Source organism: Malaclemys terrapin, chromosome 5 (genome assembly GCF_027887155.1).
Source record: "Malaclemys terrapin pileata isolate rMalTer1 chromosome 5, rMalTer1.hap1, whole genome shotgun sequence".
In the NCBI taxonomy this organism is placed as follows: domain Eukaryota; kingdom Metazoa; phylum Chordata; order Testudines; family Emydidae; genus Malaclemys; species Malaclemys terrapin.
The window spans coordinates 46786632-46808568 of NC_071509.1; the positions used below are offsets into that span (position 1 = coordinate 46786632).

Here is a 21937-nt window from a genome sequence, read left to right on the forward strand (position 1 = left end):
GGATATGAGGCAACAGTGTGCCCTTGTAAGGCTAACGGCATTTTGGGCTGTATAAGTAGGGGCATTGCCAGCAGATCGAGGGACGTGATCATTCCCCTCTATTCAACATTGGTGAGGCCTCATCTGGAGTAGTGTGTCCAGTTTTGGGCCCCACACTACAAGGAGGATGTGGAAAAATTGGAAAGAGTCCAGCAGAGGACAACAAAAATGATTAGGGGGCTGGGGCACATGACTTATGAGGAGAGGCTGAGGAATTGTTTAGTCTGCAGAAGAGAAGAAGGAGGGGGCATTTGATAGCGGCTTTCAACTACCTGAAAGGGGATTCCAAAGAAGATGGATCTAGACTGTTCTCAGTGGTGCCAGATAACAGAATAAGGAGTAATGGTCTCAAGTTGCAGTGGGGGAGGTTTAGGTTGGCTATTAGGAAAAACTTTTTCGCTAGGAGAGTTACCTAGGGAGGTGGTGGAATGGAATGGGTTATGTAGGGAGGTGGTGGAATCTCCTTCCTTAGAGGTTTTTAAGGTCAGGCTTGACAAAGCCCTGGCTGGGATGATTTAGTTGGGGATTGGTCCTGCTTTGAGCAGGGGGTTGGACTAGATGATCTCCTGAGGTCCCTTCTTACCCTGATATTCTATGATTCTATGAAGTTCAATATAAGGGAAGGTGGAAGCAGCTGCACATATGGGCTATTTGCTTATTAATTTTGTGTCTGAGTTTGTTTTATTCTTACAAGAAGGATGCTAATGAGCTACTGGACTTGTCCTTTTCAGCAAAGTTGAGCACTTTCAGTGTGAAACTTCTTAGTCTGTATGTAAAATTTGAAATTCTACTAATTCCAGCTAGGAAATTAAAGAAACAAGTAGAATATACAGTATCCACGTTTCAATTTAAGACTACAACATAGGTAAATGTAAAGAAATAGCAGCATTCAAATAAAAGAATTGATTTACATTAAAATCAATTTCAATTCAAAACAGATTTTTTTTCATTAAAAATATTTTTATGTATCTCAGAGAAGCACTCTGGACCCTGGATGAGCTTCAGTTGCAGATCATGCTGAGGATGCTTGCAAAGGCTTGATGGGGCTTTTTCCTCCCCTGCCTCAGTCCTTTCCTGGGAGCATTATCCCTACTCAGAGTAGATGATAAATCTGTCAGAGGAAGAGACAGGTCTGAGTCTACACTTGTACTCAATTCCCCTTCCTTATCCTGGGAACAGGTGCTGCCAGAGTTCCAGGGCACTCATTCATCTGGATGAGTTCCTAGAGGCAGAAGTTCTTTATAGGGTTTCCTATTCTGTCAGGACTTCCTAGCTGGAAACCTCTCTCTGCTCACCCTTCTGAGTCTTAGCTGCCCCTGCAGATTAGGTAGAGAGGTCTGACAATGTGAGGTAGAGTTGGAGCTTTACCCTCTCCTGGTCTTGGACTGGGGTCAGCCAGACTGGAAGCCTGTCAACAGACAGTCTTATGCATGTGGTACTCATGATTAGCAGACTGTGAGTGCCTCATATGTGCTGCCAATGCAGCTGCACACCACAGTGTTTCACAGGGCTGCCTTATGGCCTCCAAGGTTTACTTTTCTCTTCTCTCCTCTAGCAGCAGGCTGCTTGTGTTCTCCACCTGCTGGAGACAGAAACAACTGGGCTCTGAACTGGCACCGAGAATTCATAGAATCATAGAATATCAGAGTTGGAAGGGACCTCAAGAGGTCATCTAGTCCAACCCCCTGCTCAAAGCAGGACCAATTCCCAGCTAAATCATCCCAGCCAGGGCTTTGTCAAGCCGGGCCTTAAAAACCTCCAATGAAGGAGACTCCACCACCTCCCTAGGTAACGCATTCCAGTGTTTCACCACCCTCCTAGTGAAATAGTTTTTCCTGATATCCAACCTGGACCTCCCCCACCGCAACTTGAGACCATTGCTCCTTGTTCTGTCATCTGCCACCACTGAGAACAGCCGAGCTCCATCCTCTTTGGAACCCCCCTTCAGGTAGTTGAAGGCTGCTATCAAATCCCCCCTCATTCTTCTCTTCTGGAGACTAAACAATCCCAGTTCTCTCAGCCTCTCCTCATAAGTCATGTGCTCCAGACCCCTAATCATTTTTGTTGCCCTCCGCTGGACTCTTTCCAATTTTTCCACATCCTTCTTGTAGTGTGGGGCCCAAAACTGGACACAGTATTCCAGATGAGGCCTCACCAATGTCGAATAAAGGGGAACGATCACGTTCCTCGATCTGCTGGCAATGCCCCTACTTATACAGCCCAAAATGCCGTTAGCCTTCTTGGCAACAAGAGCACACTGTTGACTCATATCCAGCTTCTCGTCCACTGTGACCCCTAGGTCCTTTTCAGCAGAACTGCTACCTAGCCATTCGGTCCCTAGTCTGTAGCAGTGCATGGGATTCTTACGTCCAAAGTGCAGGACTCTGCACTTGTCCTTGTTGAACCTCATCAGGTTTTTTTCTGCCCAATCCTCTAATTTGTCTAGGTCCCTCTGTATCCGATCCCTACCCTCTAGTGTATCTACCACGCCTCCTAGTTTAGTGTCATCTGCAAACTTGCTGAGAGTGCAGTCCACACCATCCTCCAGATCATTAATAAAGATATTAAACAAAACCGGCCCCAGGACCGACCCTTGGGGCACTCCACTTGAAACCGGCTGCCAACTAGACATGGAGCCATTGATCACTACCCGTTGAGCCCGACGATCTAGCCAGCTTTCTATCCACCTTACAGTCCATTCATCCAGCCCATACTTCTTTAACTTGGTGGCAAGAATACTGTGGGAGACAGTATCAAAAGCTTTGCTAAAGTCAAGAAATAACACATCCACTGCTTTCCCCTCATCCACAGAGCCAGTTATCTCATCATAGAAGGCAATTAGGTTAGTCAGGCACGACTTCCCCTTCGTGAATCCATGCTGACTGTTCCTGATCACTTTCCTTTCCTCTAAATGTTTCATAATTGATTCCTTGAGGACCTGCTCCATAATTTTTCCAGGGACTGAGGTGAGGCTGACTGGCCTGTAGTTCCCCGGATCCTCCTTCTTCCCTTTTTTAAAGATGGGCACTACATTAGCCTTTTTCCAGTCATCTGGGACCTCCCCCGATCGCCATGAGTTTTCAAAAATAATGGCTAATGGCTCGGAAATCTCACCCGCCAACTCCTTTAGCACCCTCGGATGCAGCGCATCCGGCCCCATGGACTTGTGCACGTCCAGTTTTTCTAAATAGTCCCGAACCACTTCTTTCTCCACAGAGGGCTGGTCACCTTCTCCCCATGCTGTACTGCCCAGTGCAGCAATCTGGGAGCTGACCTTGTGCGTGAAGACAGAGGCAAAAAAATCATTGAGTACATTAGCTTTTTTGCTCACATGCTCAGTGTCTAACTGATCACCATATGTGGTGTCAGGAAGGAATTTTCCCCCAGGTGAGACTGGCAAGGATTTGGATTTTTTTTTTTTTACCTTCCTCTGCAGCATGTGGATGTGGGTCATTTCCCAGGATTATCTGGGTGTATTTTACTTTATCATTTCCCTGCCATTGTTGGGATCTCAGGCACTGGTGCACCTTGGTCTCCTCTATTCTCTGCCTGTGGCCCATAATAGTCCAGTCTCTTGTGGGTAGTAATACTTTGGTCTAATTTCAGTTGCTGGGTTTAGTGTGTACATTCTGGATGGCGTTGGTGGCCTGTGATATACAGGTGGTCAGAGTAGATGATCTGGTGGTCCCTTCTGGTTTTAAATGCTGACTAACTGAATGCTCAGAGATTATGAGAGGCTCCATAAATGAGTGTTACATCATCACATGTTTTAGTGTATTATCTCCATCTGCTGGTTGGAAGAAACCATAACCCAAGAGTCTGGACTGGTATAAAAGATCAAAGGTAGAGGCATAGTTATAACTTGTGGATTCCTTGTTCAGTCTGAATATCTGGTGGATAGAAAACAAATCCTTTTAACTTAGAAGCTGAGCAGATTTGATGTGAAAGTCACTGAGAGATAAACAGACTTAAAAGGGTATTTTATCTGATTACCAATTTCCTGAGCCATCCATTTCCCTTCATTTCTTATCTAAATTTCATTCATCCAGCCTATTCATAAGGATTATAAGACTTTTGTTACTTTGCCTGAAATAGACTTCATAAGTAGAAGCTGTTTTGTGACTGCAGAAGTCCTGCAATTTGCCTCAGCTCCCACCATAGCTTCTCTTTGCAGACAAAAATTGTTTGGAGAAAGGAGAAGACATTAGATGTTATTAGACTCAAGAAAAAAGTTATGGTTTAAGCTTAAATGTTTCTCTTTCTACCCCACTTATGAAAATACAGAGACAGACTCATTTATGTGTTACTGCTTCAGCTAGAACAGATTCAGTCACAGTATGGCTCGGACTGAACACAGATTTCAACAAGGTACTGATGATCTTAAATTCCTTAAAGTCATAGGGCCTCCACTGTTTTATTCTTTTTAAGCTTAAGAAGTTGGAAGCCCAGATCTTTTGCATCTTCACCAATTCTTGTGGATGCTGGGAGGTGATTTGGTGTCAGGGCTACTTAAGCTTGTAACGGCCCTCTAGGACTGTTAAGTCAGCAGGTGTGGCTGAGTGCAGCATGCTTCAGGCCTGTCCCCCTCTCACTCCATAGGCCAGGGAAATCTTCAGATGCTCTGTCAAGGCAACTTTTTGGTTCCTCTACACTACTGCTGACTTAACAGCCCTAAATATAAAGTTGAACAACAAACACTGAATACATCGAGGGAATATACACTTGAAACATTTTTCTCTACTATTCTTGAATATCTAGGCACTTGACATTAGCTGGCTAAGTTGGTAGTCCAAAACTGAGCTATTATTTTGTTCTTCTGTTTCTTTGCAAAGTCCGAGTTCCCATCCCCCAGTTACCAAAGTCATGTCCCACAGGACCAATTTTTATGGCGGGGGTGCTGAAAGCCACTGAACAAAACTGTAAACCCTGTGTATGATGGAAACCACTTGAAACCGGGGGGTGCTGCTGCAATCCAGTACTCCTAGTTCCAGCACCTATGTCATTCCCACCAGCTCAGGGTGCAAAAGCAATTCTACCAAAAAAGGCACATTGTTCAAAGATCATTTCAGTAGGGAAACATTTACTGTCAAAGATATTTATTACAATAAGCCATAAAAATAAATTTTAATATAATGAAACATTGAATTTGTTGGACCCACATAACAAACCTATGTTAAAACACATACACACACATCTTTAGACTCATGTAACAGCAAAACCTAACACCAAAAAGAGATTCAAATTCTTGTTTATCCAGTGTGATAATACTGAACTGTTCATTTACACAAGTGTGCATGCACAGGAGCACATGTCTGTGTGAAATATAAAATGTGGGCCAAAACACTGTCATTTTCTGAAACTGTGAGTAAAGATTCATCAATGAAGATATTAATAAGACTAACATAGAAACATCTGATGTGCTGAAACTCTTATGTAACTATAACAATTAACCTTCAGTCTTAAAATTTTATCTGAATTTCGGTTTGTGAGAAAAGGCACTCTCTTTTATGTAGTGAATGGATAAAGAATGTCAGCCTCATAACCAACTCCTCTTTTCGTAGCCACAAGAAAAAGGTCTTAACTACATCCAGTGCAGGAGGAAATTAAAAAAAAAAAAAGCAACTTTAATTTGATATAAAAAACCAAACACTTACCCATAAGCAATTCCTGCTATGGTGCACTTCTTAAATTGCATTACATTGCAAGTCAGGGTACCAGTTTTGTCAGAAAATATGTATTTGACCTAAATGAATTTTAAAACTCATTACATTACACTCAGTACATATTTCTATATTTAGTAATTCATAGCTGTTAACATACTAAACACTTTTAGCCTCTTCTGCAATGAACTTCTTCACTCAGTTTATTGATTATAAAATATTTGGCATAGAACATAAATCTTATGAATACATTCTTGATACCTAAAATTTCATATCTGCAAAAGATAAGACCACTAAGATGGATGTACAGATTGGGCTTGATTCAATACAGGGAGGTATACTTCACAATTCTATGCTCCATAGATCGCAGAAATTCCACTACTATGTGAGATCAATGGCATAGTTAGTATAATATCCTGTGTCTGACAGAGGCCAGTGCTTCCAGATAAACTTTAAACTTATTGTACTAATATGCTTATGAGGGAAGCTCATTTCTAAACCCACAGCATCAATTAAAAATGTGTCAGAAAAGCCAGACCAATCTCTCTCTCCTGTGTTCTCAGTGACCGCCTGCTGGATCCCTGCAATGTGGAGGAGAAGGCTGCCTGATTCAAATGCAGAGGGGACAAGAGACAGATCTGTTGGGGGAGAGGGGAGAGAGAGACAGGTGGGAATGGATTGGAATAAGGAGCTTGGGAAGAGGGAAAGGAGAGAAACTTGGACGAGAGGCTGGGGGGGTGGAGAAGGGAAACTTGGACTGGGAGTTGCATGGGTGAGAGACTGGCAATAGCTAAATAGAGAGACTGGGACTTGGAGCTCTGGGGGAGAGACTAGGACTGGAAGCCAGGGGTGGGGAAGACTGGGACTTGCTGGGACAGAAGACTGGGAACCAGGGAAAGAAATGGAGGAAGACTGGGAGCCAGTAAATGAGATCGGATGAGGAGCTGGAGTGGGGAGGCTGAGAAGCAGTGGTGCAGGGAAAAGGAGGCAAGAGGGCTGGGGCAACACATTTGACATGGAGCCATGGTATGGTGGGAGAACTAGGATTGCCTGGGCAAAGAGACTGGACTGAAAGTTGAGGGGATACTTAGACTGGACAAGGAGCCCATGGAAAAAGTGGACAAAGAGCCACTGGAGATGGGGAATATGGGTGTGGTAGGCAACTGTAGACTAAAGGTGGGGGGAGAGAGACAAACCAGATGAGGACCTAAGGGGGTGGAAATGGGACTGGCTGGGCAAGGAGATTGGAGGCAAGGAGTTAGGAAGGAACTGGGAATGTCTGGGGAAAAGAGACTGGGACTAGAAGTAGGAGAAGATATTGGGACAGGGAGTCTGGAGGGCTGAGACTAGGACTTACTGGGCAAGAAGCCTGAGGAATGGAGATGTAGACTGGCAAGGTGAGGAGAATGGGATTGGGACAATGAGCTGGGGTACAGAAGAGACAGGACTGGAACAGGGATAAATTGGAAGGCAAGTAACAGAAGAGGGGACAAATGGGGTGGGGAAATGGGCAGAAAAGTCTGTGCCCTCTAGAGATACTTCCCTCCAGAGGCTAGACTGGAACCCATGATTCCTATCTCATCATCACTCTGCTGTCAGCAAATATCTGTGAAACTGACTGGCAAAATGGGTCATATACCTCTGGTTCACACAGAGGATGGATGACAACCTACTACACCTATCAGTAACTCTGTTAGCTCAGTAGTAGAGAGCAGTGTGGTGTATCCAAAGGTTCTCATAAGGTTGTATCAATAGGATGCATCCGCATAATTCAATTTGTTTTTTTCACTTTCGTTTTTTAAAAGCTCAGAAATTACATATACAAAAAACTATGTTAAAAGAATATTATCCAGGTAGCAAAATCAAGCACTCAAATGTATGCCTCTGCCTCATTCAATACACAGGCACTGCTCTGCGGATGAATGAGGGTTGTGTAGTTGAAAGACAATATTGTCTGTAGGACTCCCTCTTCATTTCTTGCAGAAATTGAAGGGATGTAATGAATGAGGCAAAGGATTGCAGGAAGAAAAAGGATGATCTTATGATTAAGATGACTGAATGCTGCCCTGGAAAATTGGATTCTATCCCTGCCTCTGCCACAGAGTTCCTATGTGATGCTGGTCAAGCCATTTAAACCAAACTTTTCACTAATTGAGTATTCCTTATTTTCTAGGTGTCTCATTTGAGACCCTGGAGGCTGGTTTGCAGAAGAACTCACATGTGTAGTTGATGTCTTGGGAGCTGTGCTTTGAACATATAAAGTGCTATATACTTCAAAATAATCTGAAAAATCAGATCCTAGTGGTCTCAAATTGGGTATCCAAAATTAATGGATACTTTTGACCTTAATCTCTCTGTGCCTCACTTCCCCACCTGTAAAATGGGGATAACAATACCCCCTTATCTCACAGGGGTGTTGTGAAAATAAATTCATTAATGTTTGTGAAGCACCAATATACCACAGTAATGAGCGCAAAAGAAAGGGCCACGAAGACATCAATAATTCTGTCTTTAGAGGAGGATTTCAATAGTGTGCAGTAAAAAAGGCATGGACCACACACTGAACAACAAGGTTAAAAAAATAATTAATAGTCGCTCATTAAGCAAGCAATGTCTATTCTGTTCTCTGAACGAGGAAGGGTCCTGTGGAAAAAAACAGTCATGTGATCATGAAAGTAAAGACTGTATCATAATGCATATTGTATCAGGGGACTGAATTAAAATTGCACTGGCACAGACTGTGGAATTTCTTAACTTTTGAGCACTTGAAATAGCAAACTTAATAATCTTCTTGTAATGTAGTTGTGTGTGTGTGTGAATGATACACACATGTGCATATTTAAAACTGGGGCTAAAATTCCTTTGTCTAAATAAGAACATATACATTTATATGAAAAACTGTATGCCTAATAATTTAATACATGCTTAAATAATTATTATGCAGAATATATCTATTAAAAAAATCAAGACTGATAACATTTATGAAAGAATAAGACCACTCTCACATTAATAGTTCAAGTAAAAACCATTGCTCACAAATTCTAGAGTGAATCATTTCACACACTATTAAGTTACAGTAAGCAATTTGGTCTACCTGGCCAAGTTCTTCATTGAGATTGGATGTACGAGCCATGGAGGCAGTGTCTGTAGGTTCATAGTGCATGTCTATATCCTAAAGAAAGATACAAGTAGTTAAAAGCTAGTTTTCCATAATTTTTTAAAGATAAATTATTTAGCTTCTTTACTGTTGTTACTTGTTACTTATATATATCTATATATATATATATCTACACTTGTTACTTATAGATATAGATATAGATAGGTGTGGCAGAATTCAGTTTTTTTATAATACAATGGATATCAATGTTTATTTTTAAGCATTTTTCCCTACTTTTATCGATTTAAATTCTCAATTGTGGGAAATTCTGGGGAGTGTTAAACAATGGGGAGGTAGACAATATTTATTTAATGACAGTAGATGTTAAGACTCAAAAGGTTAAAGCTTTATAAACATTAAATCACAAATTATCAACGTCATATATCAAAACATACAAATCCCTAAATAAAACTCTAATAAATTCTCATGTGGCATTTTTCTTACTTTGCTGATGTGTAAATTATTATTAATATTTTTGTCACCTAGTATGTATACAGTGAAATTGAAGTTTACTGACATTTAACAATAAATATCTAATCCTTCTAAGCCTATAACTATAGTATCTGACCAAGGACAGATTTATTGAACCTGACTATAAATTATCTATGTTTATGTCATCTATTTCAACTGAAAAACTTGCATATACAATCAGATCGGTACAAAGTCTTCTGAAATAGAAATATGTTTTCATCTTTTAAACTAATTTAATGACTTATACTAGACTTTAGAGAGTTTTTATTCAGATGATTTTAGTGATCAATATATGGGATAGTAACTGTATCAATATATCTAAAATGGGTACCACTGAAAATTTTAAAAATTACCATATTAGAGTATCGACTTTTCCGCTATATTTCTTAGATACAGAATGTATAACACAGCAAGGCATTTACACATTGTACTAAGGTAAATACACCTCTACCCCGATTACGCGACCCGATATAACACGAATTTGGATATAACGCGGTAAAGCAGCGCTCCGGGGAGGTGGTGGGGGGGCGGGACTGTGCACTCCGGTGGATCAAAGCAAGTTCGATATAATGCGGTTTCACCTTTAACACAGTAAGATTTTTTGGCTCCCGAGGATAGCGTTATATCAGGGTAGAGGTGTATTCCCTGAGAAAAGATATACTGAAACGGAGTTTAGGTTGAGAGTACATCTCAGTAACTTAGGGTAAAATATATTACAGGGATGTTATAATTATTAAAACAAAAACCCAAAACCAAAACATGAACTAAAAAAATATCAGAGTTAAGTTTAAACTTAAAAAAATTGAAACATATTAAAATATGGAAATGCCCTGTTAAGACTCCTAAATAATCTTAATTGTCCTGCACTGATTATGTGCAAAAGCCTTACGGTTATGTTTAAGGCATTTTAATGTTTGTAGTCTCATATTAGACTCAACTGATTTTTAAAAACACAGATTCTCTCTCTCTTTTTTTCCCTCTCATGGTGTCACCATAATGGACTCAACCTTAACTCTGCCCTAACTAGGAATTTCCAAACTGTAACCTGTTTGGATTGCTTGTGTGTGTGCTGGTCATCACATTAACCATTTTGCTTAAATGTTTTAATCACTTTCCCCAATCTCTGTCAGTTTTTGTCTTTCGGAGTTTGAGATATTCAAGGCGGCCACTGCATTTTGTCCTCTTTCCTTGCTGCAAAATGCTTGTAACATTTTGGCACTAACATAAAATGAACCAACAGATATATATAATAGTTGATGTATTACAAAAAAGTTTGTTGTTTTTTAATCTACATGCAAATCTCAAATATGCAACTGTACATACACATTAGATACATACATACGTGCACACATGCACGCACACATTTATTTTACACATCACATCTCACACACACAGATATATTTATTTTTACATATTTGACCAAGGAACAAGATCATGCAATTTGTGAGCCCACAGCTAGAATTTTTCTTTCAATTTTGGGCACCTTATTTTCAAAAAGACTCAAACTAAACAGAAGTCAGTGAAAAGAAACAAAATCATCAAGGGGCTGAACTTAAACAAATAAAAGTAAAAGAGCAAAAGCCTATAGCTTGTTTAAGAGATTATTAAAAGGGGGCATAATGGTCTATTCATATTTGGAGGTAAGCACCAGAAGGGAGAGAATTTATTCAGGGTGGTACCAGAATGCATAATCAGAAGAAAGTGAATCAAATTAAGAGAGAGAAAATTTAGGCTGAATATTAGAAAAACTTCTTGAAAGAGATCTATCTATTAGACCATGGAATAGTTTTTTTCAGGGGGTCTAATCAAAGTCCTATTGCCTGGAACATTTAAAAACTGGAAAGAACAAAACACTGGAAATGTGATGCAGAAAAAAATCCTGAGTCTGCAAGGAAGCGCTAAATGATCAAGTACACTTCAGGTTTCTATGATACTGTGATTAATATTGCATGCTTTAAAATGTGGACTTATGTTCAACAAAAAAGATTAAAGAAAAATTAAGAGAAAAAGATTTTTATTATAGAAATGAACTGCCTATCATGATTCACAAACAAGTGATAGTATTTGGTTTTAGAAATCAGTGTAAGCCACAATAAATGTCATATTTACCCAATTTATGAAATATGCCTGGATAAATTTAACAACTTCTAGTGTAACCAACAAACTGATTGGAATGAGATTATTGAAGAGAATGATAAAGGTCAAGAAATTCAGTCCAAAATTGTTAGCTCCACCATCTGTTAAAATAAAAGAAAGCACTTGTAAAATTAAACACTGTTTTGGTTAGGCAATCAACAGATAACATTTTCCCAGCCACATTTGTTGGCTTTTTTATATACAGATAGAAGTTCTTTAGATATTTTGAAACATTACTATGGTAATAACACTTCCTAATCCATATTGTAAGGCTGTAAATTACATGGAAGATATGGTCTCAGTTGTGATCAAATGCAGTTTTAATTTACATAACAATTTTTCTCCAACTTTAAAGAGCAAAAAATCAGGTAATCTGCTTTTTAAGATATAGCCTTACATTTTTGCATGTGCTTTGTAAGGAAGATCAAACCAGTTTGAATCAAGTAAGAACCAACTGAACCTTTACTCCAGGGGTCTCAAACTGGGGGTTGGGACTCCTCAGGGATCGCGATTATTACATGGGGGGGGAGGGTGTCACGAGCTGTCAGCCTCCACCCCAAACCCCCGTTTGCCTCCAGCATTTATAACGGTGTTAAATATATAAAAATGTGTTTTTAATTTATAAGGGGGTCACACTCAGAGGCTTGCTGTGTGAAAGGGGTCACCAGTACAAAAGTTTGAGAACTACTGCTTTACTCTAAATATGAACTTTCTAAATTTGAGAATTTTTCTTAAACAGTGAGAATTGTGGGAGAGGAGAGAACACATCCTAATTCCTCCTCTACACATCCTCACTCCTCCAGTAGTTAAAGGTAAAGCAGCAAGATACTATAAGAAACAGTATCTTCATGGTTTTTACAGAATGCACAGAAGCATGATTTTACCGGAAATTTCACAAAGAAGCATGTTTACATGACATTTCAAAGCTGATTCCTAAATCAAACAGGTTAGGGTAGGCTTCCATAAACACACTTCTGGATACAAAGTCCAAACTTTGACTTGCATCCACCAGCAGTTCATTATCTATTTACATTATTAAAAAATCAACATGCCCAACCTCTTCCGCAATATAATTTGCTTATTTACATATATGCACACAAAGTCTAGAATAACAGTGTAAAATGTAACTAAGGGCTTGTCTTCACTACGGGGTAAGTTGACCTAAGTTATGAATAATGAATAATGTAGCTGGAGTTGACATAGCTTAGGTCAACTTAGCCCGGTGTCTTCACTGCACTGCATTGACAGGAGATGCTCTCCAGTCTACTTCCCTTACCCTCCTTGGAGAGCTGGAGTACCAGGGTCAACCAGAGAGCACTCTGACATCAATTTTGTGGGTCTTTATTAGACCCACTAAATCGATTCCTGCTGAATCAATCTCCCCGTAGTGAAGACCAGCCTTAACTGACTAACAGTTTTACACTACTTTTCCATTTAAACAGTTCCAATGATTAGCTATATTTAGACAAATACTAGAAATGAACTTTTAAAATTCATTTTCCAGAAGAGTTTTTACAGATACCTAACACCACTTTTTACTCACCCATTTATAATCATGCTCACCACTATGTCAGAGCTCCACAGCAGTGATCAGTCTCTTTGAAAGCAAAAAATTTATTAATCTGTCTTTAACAGGCTAATGATGCAGTGTAGACACAGTAGCACAGGTAGCAGCAGCAGAGACAAGGCTGCGCTGTGCAGCAGACAAACCAACCTGGAAATGGTTGGTACATACTCAGCACAGCTCAGCCATGCCCCTGCTGCCACTGCCCATGCTACCGCGGCTACGCTACTATTTAAACTTGCACTAGCTCTTATTGCACTACCTTGAGTATGTGTACGTGAGCAGGGGAATCACACCCATAATTCATAGTGCAGAGTAGCCTTATAAGACTTTAGGACCTCCATCTTTCTCAGAAGCAGCTGATACAAGTATTGTGCCAGAGGCAAGATGAATGTAAAATAGCTCAAACTTCTTCAGAAACAAAGAGCAACTCTTCATAGCCACTTATGTTGCAGTACAGTTGCTATGTCCTGAAAATGCATAGAATCCTCAGAAGTGGAGGAAGAAGCAGCGAGCAGAATAATCCAAAGTAGTATGAAGTGATGGCACAGACATCATAATCTGTTGTTGTTTCTCTGTTCTTCCTCCTTCTCAATTCCTGGAAAGTTCTCAAGAGAGTATTCCATTAATCAGCTAGATATTCTGGGGTGTTATGGAGATGGAAATCTGGATTCTATTTCAGTTCTAATGTGCATTCTTTGCAAAAAATCACCCTTTTACATAATCAGGGTCATGTGGCACTTTGGAGCTGCATGTTCCAGCCTACAAAAAGCTGACCATTCAAGCATACTATAGCTCCAGACAGCCAAAGAAGTAGTCTTGAATCAGGACACTCAGAGCCAGAAAGTAACAGCAATCAAAAAGGAAGAAGATCCTATTCACCTTTCCAGGATGTTTTATGAGTGGACAAGATTCACAGATCTGAGATCCAAAATCATGATTCATGGATCCTCTAGAAATCATACTCATCTTGTAACTTGTCTTTGGGGCCAATGGAAGGGCTGTTTTGAGCAGCTCTGTCAAAAACATCCACCTTGGGGAATGCATGAGACTATATTGGTCACAGGCCTTTGAACATTAGCTCAATGCTTGCTTGCTCACTTAAAACATACCTCACTTAAAACCAACAAAGTCTTTATTGATCAGAACAAGGGCTGTGTGGATCTAGATCACTTTCTGTAATACATTCCTGGATTTGGAGAACTGCTTATGTACATCTCAGCTTAAAAACATTTTGAGCAGTTTATTCTCTTCTTCTTCTTCTTCTTCTTCAATACAACAGAGAAAGGAATCAAGGTTTTCCGTAAACCCAAACTCATCCTAAACATGAATAAATGGCTTCTTACAGAGTCAAGTCAAAACTTAAGAGCTTGGCTTCAATTTACGATCCTGCAGTTTCTTTATTGGTAAAGACAAACCTTAAGTGCTATACTTTGATTTCAGATCCAAGGACTTTGGATTCAAAGTCAGGTGCTTCAAAAGAAGAGAGGGAAGAAGAGGATGGCAACTGGCCAGGATGAACTGAAGTCTTGCTGCCTTGGTTTCCTTGCTGGGGTCAGCCATGCTAGATGCCTACTAAAGGAGAGTCTGGAGCTCATATGACTGAGCATCTACACACCACAGTGCATCACAAAGGCTTCCTTTAGATCTAGTTCCCTTGTTGCCATCAGCTATCCTGACTCGTTGCTCATGGAATTGAAGGCTCAAAGGCTCAAAGGCTATCAGTACTGCTAGGCCAGCTGCCCACTGAAATGTGTCATAGGGCTTCCTATAGACCTATTTCTTTCCTCTCTCCTCTAACAGCAGCCTGTTAAAGATCATACTCCCTACGTGATTGAGACAAACAACTGAAGGCTGAGATACAATCAGACCCTCATATGGAAGGGTATGATGTAGCATAAAGCCACAACTTTACTTACTGGGGGAAGGGCACAAGGAAAGTAAATGTTAAGGGTCAGGAAGAAGTCAGCATGAGGGAGAGGGGGCACAGAAGATTTAAAGTTGCTTCTTAACAGACCCTTGGAAGACGGTAGAGGCAAAAATACCAGCTTCCCTTCCTGGGGGGAATTCACCATTCATTGAACTTAGCAAGAGGCTCAAATGGCCAGTAAACACTTTACACCAGCTTTGATAAATCTATAGTCAATATATATGGTAAATAAAGATGGATACTGTTATAAAATCAAAATGTAAATATACAAGATGAATGTTTTACTGTCCTATTTTTCAATTATGGAACTTATGCAAGTATCATTTGGACAACAAAATATTTAATACAATTATTTTAGTGCTTACAGTTTAGATTGAGATACCAGTCCCTTTGGCCATGCCTTCGATTCCATATAGCTGAACCAATAGAACAGATTAAAGACATGGCCATAAGAATGCAGAACAAAATCAAGATCTGAATATTTGTAATTCGTTCCACATTGGATAGTTTAAGAGGCGGGCTTGTTGAATTCTGTGAAAAGAAAATTGTAAATATTAAGTATAAAATGAGGTACACGTGTAGTTCTCCAATATTTTCATACTATCCTGTTGTGTCTTTTTCTACACATTTCTCTGAAGAGATGAACTGCATAATATTGATATAAATTGCATAATATGTATCCTGAGCATTATATCTGATCTTAGAGAACAATCGTAACAGCAGCTAGTAGTAAAATGTAACATTACAAAAAAACACCTCAGTACAGAAGAAACTTGATTACAAACACTAAAGGTGGAGAAATCCATTTCAAATGACTGAACTTTGCAAATTGGAAAATGAATAAATGATAATGCATCATTAAACTGAATGCATTCATTTATTTTGACAACTACAGATCAGTTGTGATATTCAAAACGATACCAGGAAAAAAAAAAACTCATGATATTTTGGGGTTTTGACATTCCGCCCCTCCCCCCCTTAACTTTCAAATGAATTAATTTCACACTGTGTTCATAAAAGTATTCTTCCTTCTATGCTGTGAGGAAGGCATGCAATAAGACAGTTTAGAAAACAGACAGAAAATCATACAAAGATTATCAGGCAAACTACAATGATCCAGATTGATAAAAAATGCTATTTTAAACATACATTTAAAAAGAATAAGGACATGCCTGCAACTGAAAAAACATTTTTCCAAGGATAAATGCTTGGTAACCGTCTATGTAGCCAACAGAAGAAATACATCTTGATTTTACTCAATCTAACTCACAAAAAAGCAGCTTTGCTACAAATAGACTATATTTTAACTATTACCTTGAAGCCAACACTAAAATAGACAGATCTTCTGGTCTCTTTAACTTAAAACTTTAAAGACCAAGAGTAAAGATGGCTTTTGTGTAACAATAATGGTATCAAAACCTAATAAAATAGAGAATTTATAAAATATCCACATTTAAATGACAAACCTGCATGAGTTTTGTATCATGTCCAGTATAGACAACTATTCCATGAACCCACTGGGTATTTCTTAGTTGAGCGCCTCGTAGAAGAATTTGGTCAGGTCCCAGTGGAACAGTACTGGAAGGAAGCAATTTCATATTTTATCAGAATAAAATACAGTAACTCCTCACTTAATGTTGTAGTTATGTTCCTGAAAAATGCGACTTTAAGCAAAATTATGTTAAGCGAATCCAATTTCCCCATAAGAATTAATGTAAATGAGTGGGTTAGGTTCCAGGGAATTTTTTTTCAGCAGACAAAAAAGACTATATTATATGTAACACACACACAGTATAAGTTTTAAATAAACAATTTAATACTGGTACACAGTGATGATGATTGTGAAGCTTGGTTGAGTGGAGGAGTCAGAGGGTGGGATATTTCCCAAGGAATGCCTTACTGCTAAATGATGAACTAGCAATTGGCTGAGCCCTCAAGGGTTAACTCTCACACTCTACACAGCAACAGGAATGGAGGGAGGGGAGACAGTATCGCAGACAGAGACACACACTGTGAGTGAGAGAAAGAGATGCGCATTTCCCCTTTAAGTACACTGCCTTGTTAATTAGATCAGCTTGCTGAGACCAGCCGCTGCCAGCAAGCTCCCTCCATCCTGAGCCCTGTTGTGTGTCCCCCCCCACCGTGCTCTATGGAAGATGGGGTAAGCGGGGTGCAGGAGCAGAGGGGAGGGGGACATCCTGACATTAGCCCCCCTCCTCCTCCCTTCCCCCCCAAACAAGCAGGAGTCTCGGGGAGCAGCTCCAAGACAGAGAGCAGGAGCAGCACATGGCAGTGGGGGGTGGGACAGCTGCAATTGCTAGCCTGCTGTGCAGCTGCTGCACATGGAACTTAGGGGAGCAGGGAGCTGATGGGGGGGCTGATAGGAGGGCTGCCAGTCCACCCTGGTTCCAAGCCCCCACCAGCTAGCTGCAAGGGGCTGCTCTTTCTGCAAGCAGTGGACAAAGCAAGTGGCTGTCAAACTGTTAGAAGGGAGCATTGCACAACTTTAAACGAGCATATTCCCTAATTGATCAGCATGTTCCCTAATTGATCAGCAACATAACAGCGAAACAACGTTAACCAGGATGACTAAGTGAGGAGTTACTGTAACTCATCACTTTAAAAGGAATAAAAGTAAGCAGCAGTCAGTAGTCATCACAATGTATGAGCTAAATTCTCAAAAGAAACTAGTAATTTTCAGTGCCTCCCTTGAAACACATTGAAGCGGCCTGATTCAGAGGGCAGGTGCTCAACACTAATTGAAAAAATCAGACCTCTGTTAAGCATCTCAGGGTGAGCACTGCAAAACGTAGGGATTCACAAAATCACTAGTCATTTCGTAAAATATTGGCTATGTCACTAAATAAAGGACTATTAAATGGGCATTTTGAAAGTAACACTTAATATTATAATTTTTTCTTTATTTTGTATAATATCACGAGGAATATCTTCAGAGAAGGAGTCATGTGTATTTGTAAACTGAAATTCATCCACGCTTAAGAATTTCATTTTCTAAATTAATTCTTAAATAATTCCAATCATTTTCTTTGAACTATCACATTTTAGGCCATTCCACCACCAGCATATCCAATGAACAAATAACCTTTATACACATGATCCTATTTAAAATTTAAAGTAACCTGATTTTTTTAATTTTTTGTATGTTCTTTACTTAGGGATAGCAAAACAAGCTGACATTATCTGTATCAGTTAAAGTATGTACTTCAATAGCATTCTTCATAAAGCAGCACTTTGTACATTAGAAATATACAGATTTTTGTTAATTTGTATTTGAGACCATTTGGATTTAGTTTGGGGTTCTCAACCTTTTTCTTTCTGAGGCACTCCAACATGCTACAAAAACTCTGTGGCCCACCTGTGCCACTACAACGGTTTTTCTACATATAAAAGCCAGGGTCGGTATTAGGGGGTAGCAAGCAGGGCAACTGCCAGGGCCCAACACTACAGGGGACCCTGCAAAGCTAAGTTGCTCAGCCTTTGGCTTCAGCCCTGAGTGGTGGGGCTCGGCACCCAAGGCTTTAGCCCTTCCGGTTGGGTTTCAGCTTTATGCCCTGGACCCAGTGAGTCCAATGCCAGTCCTGCTTAGCGGACCCCCTGAAACCTACTCGTTACTCTCCAGGGGGCCCCAGGCCTCTGGTTGAGAACTGTTGATTTAGATGACTGATATGACATATACCATAGCTCAGGCTCCTAGTAAAACTGAAAACTTGTTACCTGATTATTTTTTTATGGGACTAACATCTCCCCCAATCACTTCACATTTCCTTTTGCAAATACTAGATGCAATTCAGACTTGTCAATGAGGTGGCTCCCTAACTTCAGATGAGTATCTCCACAGCTGTATGAAATCAGTAAATTAGTAGTAGAGTATAAATAAACTTGTTAATGACAATGCCTTACTACTCTGGTTTATATATGATACATAGACCCTGTAAAAACTATTGTAGAGATATTCCAATAATTTATCTTGGATGGGGAAGATGGAGGATGAGGTCAACCTCAGTAAGGGAATCAGCAAGTAACAAATTTTCCATTGTGGATCCTGCCCTCTCCTCTTCCCCAGTCTGAAATGTTTGAAATGCAGAGAGAGCAAGTAAGGAAAAATTAGTAAGGAAGGAAAGAGAAGACAGAGAAACATGTACCCCTTTCCCTAAAATTAAGGGTAATAACAGTAATTTACTTTGGAACCTCCACTTGGAGCACCCTCATGATAAAGAATATTTCTTCTAGGAAATGATGGTCAAGCTGTAGTACTTCTTAAAATAGTGTTTATAAATGAGCAGGGGCCAGCTTTGTAGTCACTAACACATTTTCTGCCCAGGAGACAGACGTGGAGCATGTTGAGCACGTTTTCTGATCCCTTCTGGAACTGCTTTTTTCCCCCTGGATTAAAAAAATCAGTGATATAGCTCTTGTTCCACACAGCATTGGAGCATTTGGACACTTTTAAGCCAAGGCACTCACTTGAAAGAAAGTGAATGAGGATATTTTTTTCTTGAATTGATTGGTCTCATCAAGATAAAATGTAACTGCTCGTCTCATACCTAGCATGTGCCATGCTTTGTCTTTTAAATGTTGAGATCTTGCGGACCTTGTTCTCATGGAAGATACAGTTAGAATCATATTTTCCAAGAGCAGTAATTTTGGAGACTTTTCTTGCCAGCATCATTACCAGCAGGAAGCATGTCTTTATGCAAAGGAAGAAATATACACTTAGCTATTGATTTGGATGGATAGGCTGCCCTAGGCAACCTCAGTGTTATAGCTGCTCTACCAGAGACTTGGATAAGCCTGTGTGTATATAATACTGTTTACTGCAGAAATATGAGCTGTGATGGTGGGGAATGCATTCCCTTTACATTGTGGAAGCCCAAATGTTTCCTGCATCATTAGAAGATGGTAGCTTTGTTCATGATTTTGGGGTCCAGACTACAAAAGGAGGATTTATTTTCACCACATGAAATTTCTACTGCCACCAAATGAAGGGCTTGACTTGAATATGAAGATACATTTTTACCAGATCTACCAATGTTAGCAGAGCTGCTGAAGAGACTGAATGCTGTGATGGAAGTTAAAGTCTCTATCCTGAATCCTGTCGTCTTCATTAATCAGTTAAGCCTTAAGAGGTTTAAGACTACACAGACTCTTTCTCATCTTTTCCTTACTATGAAGGATATGGAACAGAAACCTAATCATCTTCTATAAACGGATTCTATTGCTTTTAGCTGTAGGAGGTGCAAGATTTCCACCAGGATGATTTTGTACTTACCTGAATGAAATACATTGAGAAGTAGGATATCCTGCCTCTTAGATCTATTTCTGGATCGAGACAGACTCTTTACTATCGTACTGTTTGGACTGGAAGACCGATTTGGAGTCATTCCTTGAGCTGAGCTTTCCTCAATAGTTTCAGACCCTGGTCTTACCTATAGAATAAGAGTAGTCCCCTCTCTCTCTCTCTCTCTCTCTCTCACACTTTTATTCTGCATATGAATGAAGGAAACTTCTGCCTTTGTACGATGACTTGTTGTCCTTCTTGATCTTGGACTGAAGAGCAAACTCTTTGATTTGTATGTGTTAAATACTACTTCACCAAGCTTCACCTTGAACATGACAATTTTGAGCCACAAAGGATTTGCTTTGAATAGTTATCAATTGTTGAGTCTTAAGCCAAAGTTGGGGTCTGACTACCAAGTTAGTAGCCAGATATCTCACTGGCAGTCTCATGGGGTCCATGAATTCATCCATTATAATTGTAGTAGCTAAGGATTTTCTTAAGTATTGTATTGAATTTGTCCGGTTTCTGGGGGTTAAGATTTTTTAGGTCTCTGCAACAGGACACAATGGCGCTAGCAAAGCACATTGTTTCCAGTAGGGCTGTAAGGCTGCTGAAGACGCTTTGAAGTCACTTCTAGACAGGAAGGTAGACACTCCAGTTAGAGGATTATTTAAGATGAAATCCATCCCCATCAACCTGTCTTTTTGCCAGAGTTGAAACTACTGCATTGATACTTGGGAGGATGAAGGCTGAACCTTTGGGTTCTATGATCCTGTAGAATTTCAGGGCTTAGTGACCAACCCTTTTTCCTTATCAAGTATTTCCTATTCCTAACTAATGCTCTTCAAAGGAGAGATGAAGCAGGATGGTAAAGTTGTTTTTGTTTTGGATAGCAGGTATTTGCTTGTGATTTTAACTTCCTCATCCTATTTCTTTGGCCAGATTTTAATGGTGGCCACCATCTTACTCCTCATGGTTTCAAACATGTCTGGGGGACAAACTTTGCAGAAGAGGCTAGTAGGTTTCCTCCTAAAGCTAGCGTGGAGTTTTCATGAGCCAAAGTCAAGAGCTCCCCTCCTCTTTGAGGGAAGAGCCAAAGCTCATGGAAGTTGAAAAAGATCTGCAGTGCTTTTTACCTTCTTTTGTGAGGTCTCCCAAGTCAGGTCACTGGTCTCTTTTCTTTTCTGTTGTTCCCTTTTGGGCCTTACCACACTAGGTAATGGCACATCATATCATCTGATACATAAGTAGAGGGGTAATGTAAGGAAGCATCCCCAGAGAACCCAGATCTTATGATTGGAAAGAAAGGAAGGGAGAAAATATGCCATGTACTTTCCAAATGATTCAGACACCCTTTTTTTAGAATCTGGGATGCGTCTTCCTTTATAGACTGGCCTGAGGACAGTTTTGACTTACCCTTGACAAATTTTTGACTGACACAGTATTTTGCCAAATCCCAAGAACTGAAGAGGGCTGACTTGCCCTTGTGGAAGTGTCTTCATTGGAGTGTTGCTGGTTAAAAGAGGATTCAGAGGTCTCAACAAGCCATCCAACTTTGAAGGCCATCCTGAGGCATAACAAGGGTCCACAGAGTGGAGTTATTGTGGTGGAGCTCCACTTCAGAGGCTACTGAGAGGATTTCCTCGTCAGTTGGAGCACCTCTTAGCTCTTGCCTTTGCCC

The 21937-nt window shown here is 40.1% G+C and overlaps 1 protein-coding gene across 3 annotated transcripts in view; it reads right to left on the minus strand.

Moving 5' to 3' along the window:
- Positions 1-21937, minus strand: part of ATP8A1 (ATPase phospholipid transporting 8A1) — a 245141-nt gene that overhangs the window by 151117 nt on the left and 72087 nt on the right. For all 3 annotated transcript variants that reach the window (XM_054029714.1, XM_054029717.1, XM_054029715.1), the window contains exons 10-14: positions 16424-16535; positions 15323-15488; positions 11437-11564; positions 8794-8871; positions 5694-5782 (exon numbers count right to left, since the gene is read on the minus strand). In XM_054029714.1, coding sequence (XP_053885689.1) covers positions 5694-5782; positions 8794-8871; positions 11437-11564; positions 15323-15488; positions 16424-16535 — 573 coding nt within the window. The remainder of the gene's footprint in view (positions 1-5693; positions 5783-8793; positions 8872-11436; positions 11565-15322; positions 15489-16423; positions 16536-21937) is intronic.